A 17,031-nucleotide genomic window follows, 5' to 3' on the forward strand; every position below is an offset into this window, starting at 1 on the left:
GTCCTGAAATTTTCTAGGATTATCAGTAGACTTGAGGCCTGTACAACGAAGCGTAGTTAACATACCAGGATGTCTCTCTGCTACCATGATAGACTTACCCAGACATTCAGGATCTGGATAAGCGGTACTACAAAGCTGGTTATCGGTAATTCAACCCAGGGTTTTTCAATTTGGATCAGTGCATGCTCACATGAAAGGGGCGGAGTCTGCAGCATCTGACCAATCGCATACATGGAGAAACCCTGCAGAGCAGCTACTTCACCATGAAGGAGAAGACCATTACTTTTTAGAAATATGAAGAATTTAAAGGTATCATCCAGGAAAACGACAACGCTGTTGCCATAGCGACAGCCAGGAAGGAATGCTGGCAAAAAATGTCCAACTCTATTAATGTGTAAATTTGTGAAATTATATAATATTTATGGTATATTTATGGTATTTATACAATTCATGTCTCAATTTCTTACATAAAAAACCTTCAGTATATAAATAATACACAGTAGTACATGTTCTGAAAATAAACCACGTACTTTACACACCCAGGGTCTGGGGTGTCAGATGAACAGAAGTCCTCCATTTTTAGCTCTAATATTTTTCAAAAAACATCTCCACAAATAAAAAACACGACAAGCTTAATATGAGAAAGTCAGAAAGAATTCATTGATTTACTTCAGGTTTTATTTGTATGAAGATACAAGCTTCATGTTTTTACCTCAGCCGTCCTCAGACTAAACTTTCTGTCTGTCAAACAAGGGATGTGTTCCTCATCATGAATCTTTCTGTAACTCTGATAAAATAACAGACTGACATTAACACCCCTTGTCGTTCTTCGAAGACAAACCACAGTCTCAAGACAAAAAAAGCACTGACATTATCTGACACATAACATCAGCAACCTCTCCCAGAAGTCAAAGCATCAGTTTAACACTGAGCTCTGGTTTGGTTTCCTCCTTCGGTCTATCTGGTGGCAGCATAAACAACATTTGGCTCCAGCTCTCTTCTTCTTCTTCCTTGTCGATCAAAGGTGACTGTGGCGTAGTTCAGCTCATCAGAGTCAGGGTTCTGTAAGACAAGACAAGTTTATTTATACAGCACATTTCATACATACAGTGAGCTGAACAAGACCAAAGGAAACAGTCGGGAGAAAACATACAGTGAATTGCATATAATACACACAGATGTCATATATATATATATATATACATATATATATATATATATACAGTGTTTGTGGGAAACAGCCTTCTAAGAGAGGTTACTGGGTTATTAAATATAAGCAGAAAACAGGTAATTGCAAACAACTGCATGTTTCAGTTTCGTAAACAGCAATGAAACAGTACAACAGTTTCCTGTAGATTCAAAGTCAAAGTATAGATTAATGATGAATCATTTAACAGGAAATAGTGAATCTTTTCTTACTTCATTCGTTTGCAGACATTTTTCTTCATCAGCAACATACAAACATGCAAAGAAAAACAAAGAAAATGTTAAAATTGTAATGTCTAATAAAACAATGTCCAAGAAAGTTTCTTTGGCAGCAATTTTGTAGAAGGTCAGATCACATTGTGTAAATTTCATGTACAGTTTATCAAACCTTTCTTTAAGACTACTACTTGCTACTTGCCAGTTGCCGGCAAGTAGCAAGAGGCAGAGATGCCGCTTGCCTGTTGCTTAACGGCATCTCTGCCTCTGTGAGCTACATGGAGATGACATCAATGCCATGACTCAGTGTGTGACAGGTTTTATAAACTTCTATATGGACAGCATCGTCCCAACAAAACAGTGTGATCCTTCTCTAATAACAATCTGTAGACCACCAGGGAAGCTTAATAACACTTGAACAAGAAATGCTTCAGGAATAAAGATGGAGAATTATTAAAGAAAGCACAACTGATGGAAGTCTGGACAGAGCAAATTAGCTTAACACGTTCCCCAATTTAGTTCAGTCCAGAACCGTTTTTAACGTTACCCCCCACCTCCAGTCATATAGACCACACACTGCCCACGAGCCCACAGTTTTTCTGTCACACCTCCACTCCATCACCCTGCAGCTCAGTCATGGACCTTAACACATCCTCATTTCCCTCCACATCAGAACATCCTCAGACCTCCTCTGCCTCCACCTCTAGCCTGTCTGTCTCCTTTAGTCAGGTTAGGAAACAACTGGAAAGACTGAACCTGAACAAAATTCTTTTAAAAAGTCAATTAGCAGAACACAGTTGGATGAAATGGATTCAGCATCTTTAAGAAATACCTTTCTGAAGTTTCTTGATTTGAAGAACCAGACCAACGATGATGGTCATGAAGAAAACAGTCAGACCAGCCAGAATCCCAACCAGCAGCTTCGGGTCTACATCAAGCTTTTCTATAACAACATGCATTAATCCAGAGTTAATGGTGGACTGAGATGTGGATAACTAGTGGTTATAATGAAAGAAATCTCACTTTGACAATCACTGCTGATGTTATCTGGTTCATGGGAGCCTTTTAATAAAATGGAGGAAGAAAATTAGAAACTCAGTTAATTTCTATTGTTAATGGAAAAAACAAGAACAAAGAAAATGAGATCATTTACTGTTACATCTTACCTTTCACATGGAAATGTACCACACTGAAAACTGGGCGTCCACTATCATAAAATCCACAGAAATAAAGTCCAGAATCAGATATTTCCACCTTTTTGATTTTAAGAAAGACAGTATAGATGTTTGAACTCATTTCAAATGATTCATCTTTAAATCCATCGCAGTATTCTGGGTTTCCTTTACCACCGTACATGACAGAGATACAGCTGACATTGTTTCTGTCGACCAGTCTGAACCAGAATGCTGGTGAATCATATTTGGACATGTTAGAGCACGACAGTGAGACATTTTCACCAGGACGGACCTCCACGATCTGAGACCCAGAAACTGAGACAGAGACCCAACCTGAAACAACAGCAAACTCATTATTTATTTTCAATCAGAAAAAAAGAAGCTTTGAATGAACTTTTAAAATTTGATATAGTTCTGCACTGAACATACAGTAAATATGGTTGAGAATAATTCAGAGCTAGAACTTACTAAAGCTGCAGAGAAGTGAAGCTGTTATCAAGGTGAAGGTCTTCATGGTGTGTTGACTGCAGCAAAGTGATGTCCGCTAATGAACTGTAACCCAGTCAGGATGCTTTCAGTGTTTAGAGGCGTTAAGAGGCGGAGATTCTGTTGCTTGAACTGACCACATTAGTGCTTTCAGGAAAACATGTTCCAATGCTGAATGTTGCTCTTAAATTATACTCGATCTCATTTCACAGCTTGTCAGTTAATAGTTTTTGCTTCTAAAAACGTTCTAAATAGTTTTGCTTCTACAACTTTGAGACAATGTTCAGATTTTGTCTCATTTGGTCAACACAACTATTATAAAGGTGGAAATTTGTGTGTTTTAACATCAAGTATGAATTGAGACCAAAACAAGAGAAAAATTTCCATAAATTTTGTCCATCTACTTTCAGGGACTGTTTCCTCATTTCTCATTTAAATCATCTCCTGCAAGTGTCTGTTGGTGTACCACAGTAGAAAATGTTAGTTTCCAGCACCTTCCCTAGTCAATTAACCAGTTTGCCTGTTTTCCAGGTTTAAATTGGACCTTTCAGCTGTTCCTATACAGCTCCCTCATGGACCTTTTCTCAATATGCGTACTTGAGGCCCCAAAACTGTTCTATTTTAAAGAACGCATCTAGACAAGTACGCTGCAAATTCCCAGTTGTGTACTTGCTCCGCCCATTTAATCCAGGATCTATCCATCCATAATAACTATCACCTGAAGGAGTAATGTTATTAATCTTTATTTACTCTCAAATCAGGAACAGATTTTTACAACACATTTTTCAAACATCTGTACACAATATGATTTTTGTTCCCTGAGTATCAGAAGAACTAAAACAGTGGATGTCGACCACTGTTATCAATGAATATGTGACTCTGTCAGTATTTCTGCTTGACACTTGGCTGAGAACTAGTCCAGTGATAGTTGAAGATCATGTCCCAATGAGGCAAACAGGACTATATCATCTGCATAAAGCAGAGATCCAATCCTGAGTCCACCAGACTGGACCCCTACAATGTTGCACAGAGAAATTCTGTCCATAAAAGTTATGGACGGAATCTCTGACAATGAGCAGCCCTGATGAAGCCCAACCTTCACTCCGCAACTTTTTGCCTCATCAACCACTAAAGCCACATTCCACCTGGCCTACCGATACCTCTCGGCTACCTCAAGAGACCCACAGGCTACAAAGGCCTGATAGAACTCCTTCTTCAGCTTGACAGTGTCCCTCACCACTAGTGTCCTACCATCTGGTTTAGAGGTTCCCACGACAATAGGAACCAACTATCTTACCTTACAGCTCAAGTTAGTTGCCTCAACAAAGGAGGCTCTAAATATGGCCCCTATGGACTCAACGTCCCTTGCCTCCCTCATGACCTGGTCTCATTTAACTCTGCTCCAACTCCATCCAGTTACTGGTTCTGCTTGTTTACTGTAATGGAAAATGTTAGTTCCCAACAGGCTCTTTTGCAGGTTTAATCTTTAAGAGTCATTAAAGTGGTCCTGTGGACAGACACTCCAGTTTCAGCTGGGATGCTAATGAAAGTCTTGACTACAGTATGTCAGATTTTATATATAAAAAATCTTTTTATTTTCCAATTATTTTCCCACAAACATGTACATGATCGTAAAGGGCCTGTAGGTGGTAAAATCTACATTACCAAACATCAAAGTACAAGAAAACATCATTCTGAGCATGCTCAGTGGGCTGATTCTCTAATAAACTGTGTAAAATATAGCTTTGTATCTAAAGTCAACAAGACTTAAATAATTAATAACACATTTATAATTCATTTAAATATTAGTTAAATACTGAGTCAAGGAAACTTATGTTTCTTGTAGACATGACCTAATATTTATCACTTTATGAAGGAATGTTGTTTATCTATGTTCATTCTCAAACCAGAAACAGAACAGTACAATATATTCCTCAAACATTTGTAAAGAATAAAACATTTGCTCACTGAGTAAGAGAAAATAAAATCATATAAACTAAACAGTGGACATAAACCACTGTTAGCACTGATCATGTGAATCTCTTTAGCCAATACAGAACTAAAGTGTAAATATAGATGTGTTTGGTGGAAACAGCTTCTGTTGCATGTGGTTTTATTAAAGAAGTAAAGGCTACTCTCTGTAGCTTTTTTCTTTTTTGTTTTATCTGATACCACAGTGGAAAATTACAGAAGGAGGGGCGTCATGTCACCTAGCAACATGTGTCTGTAGCCATGTTCTGGAAGAAAACTACGCTTCTGTAGTTTTCATCCACACATCAAATAAAGGGAAATAAGCTGAAAATATTAATAATATCAGTTGAATATTTAAAAGACTTTTTATACTAACCATAAACAGACGCATACCTCAAACCACACTGATGTTATGACAAAAAACACAACAGACATCAGGTGACTGAGCAGCTAACCAGTTGAGCAGAGTTCACACTCCATTATTCCTTTATTGGGTGAAGAACCATATTTCCACACTCCACTGGACATACATGGACTACCCTCTGCATGCTAGTCCATGAAATCTCTACACCAAGCTTCCACACCAGTCATCAAACATCAGGCTACATCCCAGCTACTTCCCTGAGATCTCATGGAAATTCACAAAAACTGTTAGTACTAACCACCTACTACTGTATAACTTCTGTTATCTTAGAAAAAATTAAGTCTTGTACTATCCTCCATCATAACAATAACACTATTTTCAATGGTTGTATTTCAGGGAGTTCCAGATGAAGGGTTAAACTGGGCGATGAGCTGGGGCATCAGCTGGATGGCTTGCTCAGTGACAACGCTTCTTCTAAACACAAGTGGAACAAACCAATCAAAGTGTGCTTGCAGATAAACTTAGAAGATGTTCCAACTTGATAAATAATGTTGACGTGTGACCTTTAAGTTCAGCAGATAACCACACTTTAAAATGATTCCTCAACTTCTAACTATATTATGATTCTGTTCAGCTGCTCTAAGCAGCAGCTAAAGTTATGTCCCAGTCCATCTCCTTTATGCTACATTGTCTTTATTTGTTAAGAGACCTCCAAGGACGCTGTTGCACTTTGCAGACTGCAGCCTGAAACACATGCATGCAAAATGATCACTTTATTATTAACTTTGATATATTTTATTATCAACTTCCCTCTAAAAGATCTGTTCCTCCTTCATTTTGATAAACTCTCTTTTAAAATCACTTCTCCTCCATTTCAGCAGTAAACTCTTCCTCCCCGCTCGTCATCACTCCCCCCGGGTCTAAACCCAGTGTCTCTGTGTGGTTCAGCCTCCATCACTTGTTTGTTTGCTTTTTCTCACTAACAGAGAAGTCCTGCTAATTTTAGATGCTGTGCTGTGGTCTGAGCAGCACACCAGCTCTCTTCCTGTGCAGAGATGTATATTTCACACCTCCACCGCCCACAATGAATGTTGGAGCACAGCAGCATGATGTTGTTGCCCAGCTGGACCTCCGTTTATTAAATTTATTGTTCATCCTTTCTGGAGCAAGTCTTGACCAGTTTTGGAAAATGTTCCAGTGCATTAAACTAAACATACTGATCCCCATGGCAACTACCAGTGAAGTCCTGCTGGTTTCAGATGTGATCAGACCACACTGTGTTGTCTCTTCCTGTGCAGAGATGTAGATTAACACCTCCCCCCTCCCCTGCAGATCATTATACTGTAAGTATCGGTGAGTATCACCGTCAGCGTCCCAAATCTATCTTAATAAAAACTCACCAGCCACTTTATCGAATCTGACTGTGGAGACATTCTGGTCCAAACAACTGCTGCTCACTGGATATTTTCTCTTCTTCAGACCATTCTCTGTAAACCCTAGAGATGGTTGTGTGTGAAAATCCCAATAAATACTCAGACCAACAACCATGCCATGTTCAAAGTCACTTAAATCCTCTTTGTTCCTCAATCTGATCCTCAGTTTGAACTTCAGCAAGTCTTCTTCATCAAGTCTACATGACTAAATGCTGTCATGTGATTGGCTGATTAGATATTTGTGTTAGTGAGGAATTAAACAGGTGAGAGTCAACCTTCTTTTTTTTAGCTCTTTATGTCTCACCTTTAAGGCATCATGTTGCATCTCAGGCTTTCCTGCTGTTTTATTACTTATTATAAATCATAAATATGTAAATCCTGCAGCTTTAATTTGAACCTGGTCGTGTTTTTAAACTTTTCCTAAAGATCTTTTACTTTAGAGGTCCGTGATGTTTACTTCAGATGTACTGAGACCACACTGAGCTGTCTCTTCTTGTCACACACTGGTGTGTGTGTCGCTCCTCCCACAGCAGACCTCTGGATTCTTTTCATGAGGAAGTCTGACAATTGTCAGCTCTGACTCCTCCTCCATCACACCTCTTTCTTTTTTAACTTTCCAGCACAGTAGCAGCAGAATGATGGTCTGGCTGCTGTGTTGTGCCGAACAGATTTGCTTTGTTAAGAGGAGCTTTGTGGGTATAAGGCTCGTATTGATAATCTGATTTTTTATTCTTGTTTAAAGTATTGTTTTATCTCATTTACTTAGTATTATTTATGTAATCTTGTTGAACCTGACTGGACGGGACAGAAAAAAAAATGACAGTAATGAAGAGAAGTATAAAGGAAAGTGGGGAAAAAGGAAGAGGAGACAAAGATAGAGTAGATAGAGGCAATGACCTTAAATCCAACCCAACACCAAACAACCAGCTGTTACACCTGTACAGAAACACAACAGAGACTTTCCTACAACTTTTACAGGTAAATTAAGCTGACAGTCATCAGCAGGTTGAAAAAGTAAAACGGTAACAAGATGTATCACAACAACAACCAAAGTACCAGAAACACACACATTAAAAACATAAATAAAATAATAAAAAACACCCTAAATAAAGCTAGCTAGTGTATAAAACCCACTGGATGACTCAGTAACTGTGTCAGCATGCAGAGGATGACGATTGAGGAGAGATCAGAGATGAGTGTGATCCTGCAAATATGACCACGTCTCCATGGAGGCTAGAGGCAGACTAGGGCGGCCCAGAGACCCGGGTGATCAGCAGCGATCCCGGAGCACAAACCCAAGCCACCTCACCATGAAGATGACCCCAGACCCACCCCGACAGCGGTAGAGCAGAGCCCCAGCCAGAGCCCCCCGCAGTCACGGGACACAGGCCCCGGTGGGCCAAGATCGGCAGCCCCGCCAGACACCGGCCATCCAAGCACCAAAAGTCCCAAGACTACCATCATTCCCTCTTCTTGTATATCCTCTTCCATGATGGGTCTTGTCTTTTCCAGTTGTTGCCCAGGTTCTTTTTCTAGATTTTAGATTGGTTGTGGGACAGCATCTTTTTATGTGTGTTTTCCTGTGCTGATATTATCAGAGCCACCACACACAGTACGATCAAACTGTTAAATGTCTGATTTTTATTTTCATGTGTTAGATGAAAAATCTCTTCAGATTAAAAAAATCCTGATGTGTGTACCAGGCCTAAGACTGTGAGGATCATGTGTGCAGAGTTAATTACCATCACACCTCTAACATGATCTTTCTGTACTCAGAAACCAGGTGGACAGATGGATGAAGAAAGTTTATTTCTACCAGCGACTCTTTGACACACAAACAGAAACGTGTCAGCAGATGAATGTGAAGAAGCCTGAAGTCCACTCTGAGCTGCAGCTCCAGCTGCTTCCTGAGTCTATCTGGTGGCAGCATACATAACATGTGGCTGCAGATGTGTCTCTGATGCAGGCCTGCTGCCTCCTCTGGCTTTGGCCTGGAAACTTAGAGCTGTGTAGTTCACATCATCTGAGTCCATGTTCTGAAAATCACAATTATTTAGTCACACAACGTCCATGAGTTTTTCAATAAATATGTAAAAAAAATGTTGATTTGTAAAAGGGTAGATTAATTATATTTATATGGAGCTTTTTTAATCTGGTTGATCCCTCAAAGGGCTTTCATGTGATCACTCATACAGCACTTCTAATATATACAGAGCACGCAAAGCTTTTCTTTGGGTTCACCTGAGCAGCATACATCCAAATGAATGCTAGGACTACGAAGCATCCATGATATGTACGCTAACAGTAAGCAATTCTAAGCCCTTAGGATAAGTAAGCAAGTAAAATCTTATTTATGTAGCACCTATCAAGATAAAAATCACAGAGTGTTTCACAAAGAGAAACAAAAAACAAGAAAATATTAAAAATAAATAAATGAATAAAAAGGGCAGTGGTCCTACTCTAAGCTCCTCCTGGATGACCGAGCTTCTCCCCCTATCTGTAAAGGAGAGTCTGATTGGTGGTTTTTAGTTGTATAGACTGAAAGCTCTGTGGTGACACTAAATCGTTTCTCTTTGGCTCCAAAAACCATCACTTCAGTTTTGTTTTTGTTTAACTGGAGAAAGTTCAGACACATCCAGTCATTAATCTCATCAATGCATTTCCCAAGAGCCTGTACAGGGCCTCGATCTCCTGGTGACATTGTAATATATATCTGTGCGTCATCTGCGTAGCTATGGTAACTAATTTTGTTTTTCTTTATAATCTGTGCCAGTGGGATCATGTAGATGTTAAACAGAAGAGGCCCCAGGATGGAACCTTGGGGAACTCCACATGTAATTCTTATCTGCTCAGATGTAAACTTTTCCATTGACACAAAGTATTTTCTATTCTCTAAATAAGATTTAAACAAGAGTAGTGCAGTGCCAGAGAGGCCCACATAGTTCTCCAGTCTTTTAAGTAATATATTGTGGTCAACTGTATCAAATAAAGGGACAATTAAAAGAGCAGCAAACTGCAACATCTGTGGTATAAAAATCCCAGTGTCTGGAGCAACCACATCCACCTAAAAACACACCTGGAGAGCTTAGTCAGTAACATGAAAGCTTAATGTTAAATAACAGGAACCATAATAAGTGATCTATTCCTCTTATTCTAGATATGTATGTCTATATGCTACTGCAGCAGACCACACTCTGTCTGGACCTCCTCAGTGACGCAAGAAGCTCTTCCTCCATCAAACACCGTTTATTTGTTTTGCTTACAAATAAAGGAGACTTTACAAGAAATAAAGAACTCAACAAGAAGACGAGTGTGAAGATGGATTATTTTCACTCTGAGCTGCTGTCATTGGGTTTGTGAGTCTATCTAGTAGCAGCAAACAACACATGTGGCTCCATTTCTAAAGTTCTGGTTTCTGTTCACTTTGAGATGCAAACTCAGTGCTGCATAGCCATTCCAGTCCCGCGCTACGATAGGGTACGGGAAAAAGAGCGAAGGCAACTGGTCCAGGATGAAGTGAGAGCAGCTGTAGAGGAAGAGAGGTCCTGCAGAGCAGTGGGGATGAGACAGCAAGGTGCCTGGACTAGATGTGAACAGGTTGTGGAGAGAAAAATCACTTGGACTGACCTTTAGCGGGCAGAGCCACACTGCATCAAGTTCCTTGTCCAGGCTGTCTATGATGTTCTTCCCAGTCCATCTAATCTGCACTGTTGGGGTTTGACAGACACACCATCATGCCCCCTTTGCCAGAGGGCATGATGGTGTGTATGCCAAACCCCAACAGTGCATTGAGCTGCCGCCCAAAACCTCTGGGCGAAGGCAGATACCGCTGGCGTTGCAGACAGCCTCTGTGGTGCTATAACCACATGCCGAAGCTCAAAACCTAGGAAGCACACCACCAGCTTTATCAGAGCTGGAGAGAAGCCAACAGCAATATCTAGAGAAACATCAGGACTTCTCAACACTGCACAGGACTGGCAGCTGAAAAGTGGACCTAGGCAAGCAACTCATGTTCCCCCAGCATGTGGCTAAGACTACTCTTAGACCGTACATCATTTTGATGTCAGAGGCAACAAGGAATGTTGTCATGCTGGAGCTCAGCGTGCCATGGGAAGAGAGAATGGAGGAGGCCTTTGAGCGAAAGAGGAACAAGTACCAGGAGCTAGTCAGCGACTACCATAGACGAGGCTGGAAGGCTAGGTGCTTACCTGTGGAGGTTGGATGCAGAGGCTTTGCAGGACAGTCCCTCTGCAGGGGCAATACTGCACTCGGCATCACAGGTTAAAGGAAGAGGAGAGCCATCTGTAACAGCACAGAGGCAGCAGAAAAAGCCTCCAGGTGGCTCTGGATAAAGAAAGGTGATCAGTGGGTGAGCTGCAAGGGCACATGCTGAGGCCTGATCAACCTCGGCAGGGTCGCCTGAGTGAGGGTGTCTGATGTTCGAGAGACCCGAAACACCCAGTAACCTCAGGATACATCACTGATTACAAAAAAAAAAAAAAAAAAAGTGTTAGCTGTGTTACCATTTTCCACTTTAGACTTAGCTAAGTTATTTGTCTTATATCTTTGCACTTTATCACTATTGTGTTGTGTCAGATATTTGATGTGCCTGTGCATTTTTATATATTTATTTATTTTTGTTTTTTGTTTTTTTGTTTTTAATGTTTACTTCGCTTTTGAAATGTCCTGTCTTCACCGTGGGACAACGGGAAACATAATTTTGATTCCTTTGTATGTCTTGTACATGTGAAGAAAATAACAATAAAGCTGACTTTGACTTAGCTACATTAGCATTAGCTACTTTAGTATTAGCTGCTTAAGCTAACACGTTCATGGAAGTAAGCTAAGCCTTTTTCTTTTTTATTGACACATCCAGTGTCACAATTCAGGGAAGGAAAATAATGTCAACATGTCAAATTCAGTCAAATAGACGAAAAAAAAAACTGTTCAATGATAACAAACATTTCATGCTAACGATAAACAGAACACAGGTTAAACCACTGAAGTTCCTGACAAACAACACAACAGTCATCACTGTCTCTGTGTGGTTCATCCTCCATCACTTGTTTTGTTCTGTTTATTTAGCAAATGAATTGCTGGATAATTCAGAGCTTCCTTTATGTTTTCCAAGAGACTCTGTGGTTCATTATTATTCATATAAAATATCAACAAAGAGACTGAGAGTTTTTACAGCAGTTTTATTCTTGATCTCCACAACAAGGACTCATGTGATGTTTGTGGTCAGTGCTGATGTCTTCCTGTAGTAAAGACTCATACAGATGATGTTTGTCATCACATGTTCTGGATTATTCTGTTAATTTACATCTATATTAAAAACAATTATGCAACAATACAGAGGCTGAAATTATTCAGTCAAAGGTGAGCAGATCAGATTTTACTGGTTCTTTTCAGACTTTTCTCACTACCAGTGAAGTCCTGCTGGTTTCAGATGTGATCAGACCACACTGTGCTGTGTCTTCCTGTGCAGAGATGTAGATCTACACCTCTGCAGCCCAGAAACCAAGTCTATTTGCTGGCAGTATAAATAACATGAGTCTCCACTGCTCTCTCTTCTGCAGGCCTCCTCCTTCGCATAGTTTCTGAGGGGAACATCAGGTCTGCAGGGTCCAGGTCTGCAGGGTCCAGAGTCTGGAAATAAAGTATTAAGAAACTGTGGTGCAATGAAGAAGAACTTTTCACTTAATAGTTCAGAAACACAAAAAATACGATTAAAATTAGCAAAATTTTCTGGTGATCTTTCTATCAGGACTCAGTTCTTCTTTTTTTTCTCTGCTTTTCTCAGTTTAGAACAACTAAATAATTAGCTTTTTATTTTTCTGTCTAAACATGTTTCACAAGCGAAAATGCAAGTTGAACCTGTAGATGTGATTAGAAGAACCACAGCAACAACAGTCATGATGAAGAAAACGATCAGACTGCTCAGAATTACAGTCAGGAGGGTTTTTTTTTAAATTAGCCACTTCACTGGACATTCAACACACTGCCACCGACTGAAGAAATAAATACTCTTTCTTTTGCTAAACCACATAATCCAGTTCAGGGTTGCTGGAAGAGTACACCCAGGACAGGTCACCGGTCCATCGCAGGACCCACACAGAGACAAACTGGGAGAATTTAGAGTGAGAGTCTTCCTCCAGGAGGAAGCTGGAGTCCTTGGAGAGAATATGTGAAAACATGGGGAGAAAATGAAGACTCCACATAGAAAGGCCACTGTTCAAACTTCTCCCCAGTCAAGGCTTGAACAGCTAACCACTACACCACCATGCAGTCCTGATGGTATATTATTACTGCAGGAGTACATCTATTGTGTTTATCAGGCTTCAGTAATAAACAAAAAAACAAAATATTTATTTATTATTTATTATTATTAAATATTTTTATTATATGAATGTCATGGAGAGACTAGATAGGAGTTATATTTTTTTTATGTTGTGTTCAGAATGGTAATTTTCTTATCTTCCAGTATCTAACCCTACTGGAGGAACAACAAGGCCACAAAGCAGACTGGTGTGAGGCAGCCAGGAGTCACTGGTGTGTGTCCTGCCCCTGCTGCTATTAGTTATTATTGTAAATATTCTGGTGGGTGTGTCTGGGTTCCTGTGTGGAGTTGTACAGAATCTGTGAACTTATAGACCCTTGGATTTGGTGACCACCTCCATCTAGCTGCCACTGGGATTCTGGTCTGTCCTGTCATCTGCCCTGGGTCTACCTGGTCTCCAGCCCACCTCGAAGGGTCATCCTGTGAAGTGGCTTGACGTTACTGGGAGTTAGATCCGTCTGCTCCCAGTTTGATGGTGATTCCAGCTTCCTCAACGCAAGAAGACCATACTGATACCCACCCAAGTGAAGACTACTCAGACTGGCCTGCTGCACATAAATTATAGTTGATGAAGCTGTTTGTACTGTGATTATATTCTAGTGACTTTCTAACCTCGGTGTTGGTATTGATTGTTGAAAACTGCAGACGATACATCCCTGCTGGGGCCAAGGATCCACTCGGTTGACTTCGGACCTCTGGAACCAGCCTCCATGTGTGCTGAGTCCAGAGCTCTGACCCAAGTATAATAATAGCGTAATAGTTTAATAAAATTGACTTCTATACTTAAAATGGTTGTTTGGGCTGCTCTTCTGTGATTGCTCCAATCAAACCACAGGCTTGCAGGAGATAGATTTAGTCCGGGTTTTACTGGGTGACTTTGTCAGAGCGGTTCTACTTATACAGCGTCTGGCATAAACATGATGATGTTTTAATTAGATATAAACAAAAGTCAAATATGATTAATGAAGAAGCATCACTGTGTGTCTCTGGAGAAGTAAAATACTGTATGTGAGAATAATTCATGTATGAAAGGGCTTCAACATGGAGAATGGGGAAATACAGAGATCAAACCATCCATCATCCTCCTCAGCTTCAGCCGCCCTCTGACATGTTGTGAAAGATGTAAAGTTGAAGTTTCAGAGCTGTGATTGTAGTTTACTGATAATGATGAAAGCAGATATCTAACAGAGCTGTGAAGGACTGGTGGTCTGCCCGTGGTGTACCCTGCCTCTGGCCTGGAAGCAGCTGGGATGAGCTCCTCTAACCCACGACCCTGCATCAGAGTACGCAGGTCTAGAAGATGAAGTTTACGTATAAATGTTCACATCGCATTTTAACACGTTCTGTAACTAAACTGATATTGACTGAAGCTGCGGAGGATGAGAAGCTTTATCTGAATTAGTTGTTTGATGCCACAGACAGATGTTATTTACAGATGGATCATATGTTTAAATACAACTTTTAGATCTGATCATAGTTTAGTTAAATAAAATGTTCTTACCTCACTTCTTCCTGGCTGCGCCTCCTCATTCGCAGCTAAAAGACAAATAAAACATGACTGACTCCTTCATCATGGATTTATTCATCTCTTTCCATGATGATGAAGTTACTGGGTAACTAACTAAGCCAGCCGTACCTTTCTGAAGTTTCCAGACACTGACGGCCAGAACAACTGTGAAGAAACCAGTCAGAGCACCCAGGATCACCTTCATCAGGTCTGTAGATCCATCAGCTTCTACAAAATATTTACAGTCAAACATTTAAATCTGCTCACTTCAGATGTGGTTGATACTGAAATGATGAAAGAAGGAGGAACTTTACTTTCTGAATTCAAATCGGCTCCATCAATGGATTCATTTTCACCTGCAAATGAAACATTTTTATTCATGTTTATATCTTGTCTTTAGTTTTCTTGCTCCTGTAACAATAACTTTGAGATATTCAGTTCATCTGATGAGGAAAATCTAAGGTTAACATATGAAACATGAACACAGACTTACCTTGAACCATTAACTCTGCTGCACTGACAATGACTATATGTCCCTTTACGTAGAATCCACAGAAATACAGACCAGAATCAGAGAAATCCACTTGTTTAATCCTCAGAAAGACAGTTGACATGTTGGCGCTCATCTCAAATTTTCCATCTTTTAATCCATCACAGAGTGAAGCTTCACCTTCAGCTCCATACATGGCAGAGATACAGCTGGGTTTGGTTCTGTTCACCACTCTGAACCAGTCCGTCTGGGTTGGAGATGTAGAAATGTTGGAGCACAGCAGAGTGGCATCTTCACCCTGCTGGACCTCCACAGTCTGAGACTCACAGATCCAGCCTGAAACAAGCAGCAGAGAAAACACATTCATTCTAAGCTGATTACAGCAATTATTTCAACATTTATCTGGAGGTTAATCAGGAAAAAGCAGTTACTGCATTAAAGAGATGGTTGTATTTAATGCTGAGAACACGGCTCTTACTGTGGCTGCAGAGAAGTAAAACTGTTATTAAGCTCAATTTCCTCATTCTGAGCATCACTCTGTCACATTCAGACCGCATTATATTGAGGACGGGGTTTCATTAGGAGGGGGCGTGGTGTTCAAAGGTTCATGTTAGACGACTCGAGGGCTACAAAACCTGTTCTCTGTAACATCTGCTCCGCCTGCTGTCTCTGTTCACACAAGTGGATGTTGTTCAGGTTGATGGAAAATGTCAGATTAACCATTGCAGAATTTTCCTACAGCTTCATGTTGTGCTGCATCGTGTTTACTGAGAACAAGTTTACCGTCACAACAGAGAAAGATGATTATTGCTGTAATTTCCTCATCTACACATGTGACTGCTGCTTTTTCTCCGACACTGGACTGATTTAGACTGTCTGGGATTTCATATTCAAGCATGAGTTCACACTGCAGGTTACGTTCAGGCTTCACCCAACTCATGTAGTTACAAAGCATCAAAATAAAGAGACATAAACTGTCGGAAGTTATATGTAGTAACCTTCATAGCAACACAAGATATTTACCATTATCATGAGAAGCTTAGTTACAATGCAGCTTCCAATCACTTGGTGGGAAGCTGTATTGTTACCAGACATACGATAATTATCATATTTGTACAATAGTCATTGTATCTGTACGATAATTTAACTCTGTATGATGTACAATAAATAATTCCACAAATCCTCTTATGTACGATAATTTGGCTCTGTCATTATGTGGCTAAGTTATTCACTCATTAAACACTATTGAGATACAGATGACTGCTCATGGTTTCCAGCTTATACGTCTTCTTACAACCAATCAATGATCATATATCCTATGATGACGCATTAAGTTATACGTAAGGAAGGACAATTTAAATAATTAGTTTGGCATATGTAGCAATTTGCAGCTAGCACAGTACTAGCAGAGAGGCGCAGCATGAGCGATGATTCTAAAAAGAAACAACACGGTCAGCAGTTATACAGGCGAGACTGGAAAAATCTTCCATATTTACTGGGTGGCTAAAACCTGTCGCAAGTGGTGTAAGCACTAAGGAGTCCAGTCGCTGTTGCAACATTCACATAGTGGTGAATCTCACTGTTTTGAAGAATCACGCAGGGTCTAAAACAGATCTAGATAAGGAAAAATCGTCCCAGCACAGAAGTCAATAGCAAAATGTTGCAGAAGACCCTGGAGAGCTCAGCTGGAGACAGCCGTGTAAACAGCAGAGGTAAAGCAAAAAAGCAACTGCAATAGCCAAACATGTTACTGTAAAGATGATTTAAAGCTAAAACTAGATTATAGAGTATAATGTGCACAGCCTTAATAATGTGTTATTGAAGGTGTCATTACCCATGTCTG

The 17,031-nt window shown here is 40.2% G+C and overlaps 2 protein-coding genes across 2 annotated transcripts; both read right to left on the reverse strand.

Annotated features, from left to right (window-relative positions):
* Positions 1-785: 785 nt before the first annotated feature.
* LOC121639908 lies at positions 786-3,205 on the reverse strand. The gene is made up of 6 exons (XM_041985509.1): positions 3,066-3,205; positions 2,589-2,930; positions 2,446-2,484; positions 2,255-2,365; positions 1,420-1,442; positions 786-1,062 (listed from the first exon to the last, which is right to left on the reverse strand). Exons 1-6 carry the CDS (start codon positions 3,109-3,111, stop codon positions 958-960), a joined length of 666 nt encoding a protein of 221 aa, XP_041841443.1. The 5' UTR covers positions 3,112-3,205; the 3' UTR covers positions 786-957.
* An 8,925-nt stretch (positions 3,206-12,130) lies between these two features.
* LOC121639323 lies at positions 12,131-15,745 on the reverse strand. Its single transcript, XM_041984485.1, has 6 exons — positions 15,667-15,745; positions 15,192-15,524; positions 15,013-15,054; positions 14,828-14,926; positions 14,693-14,727; positions 12,131-12,522 (listed from the first exon to the last, which is right to left on the reverse strand). The coding sequence occupies exons 1-6, from the start codon at positions 15,743-15,745 to the stop codon at positions 12,307-12,309; spliced, it is 804 nt and encodes a 267-aa protein (XP_041840419.1). The 3' UTR covers positions 12,131-12,306.
* Positions 15,746-17,031: the final 1,286 nt, after the last annotated feature.

The sequence above is a fragment of the Melanotaenia boesemani genome, chromosome 5 (assembly GCF_017639745.1).
Source record: "Melanotaenia boesemani isolate fMelBoe1 chromosome 5, fMelBoe1.pri, whole genome shotgun sequence".
Taxonomy (NCBI): domain Eukaryota; kingdom Metazoa; phylum Chordata; class Actinopteri; order Atheriniformes; family Melanotaeniidae; genus Melanotaenia; species Melanotaenia boesemani.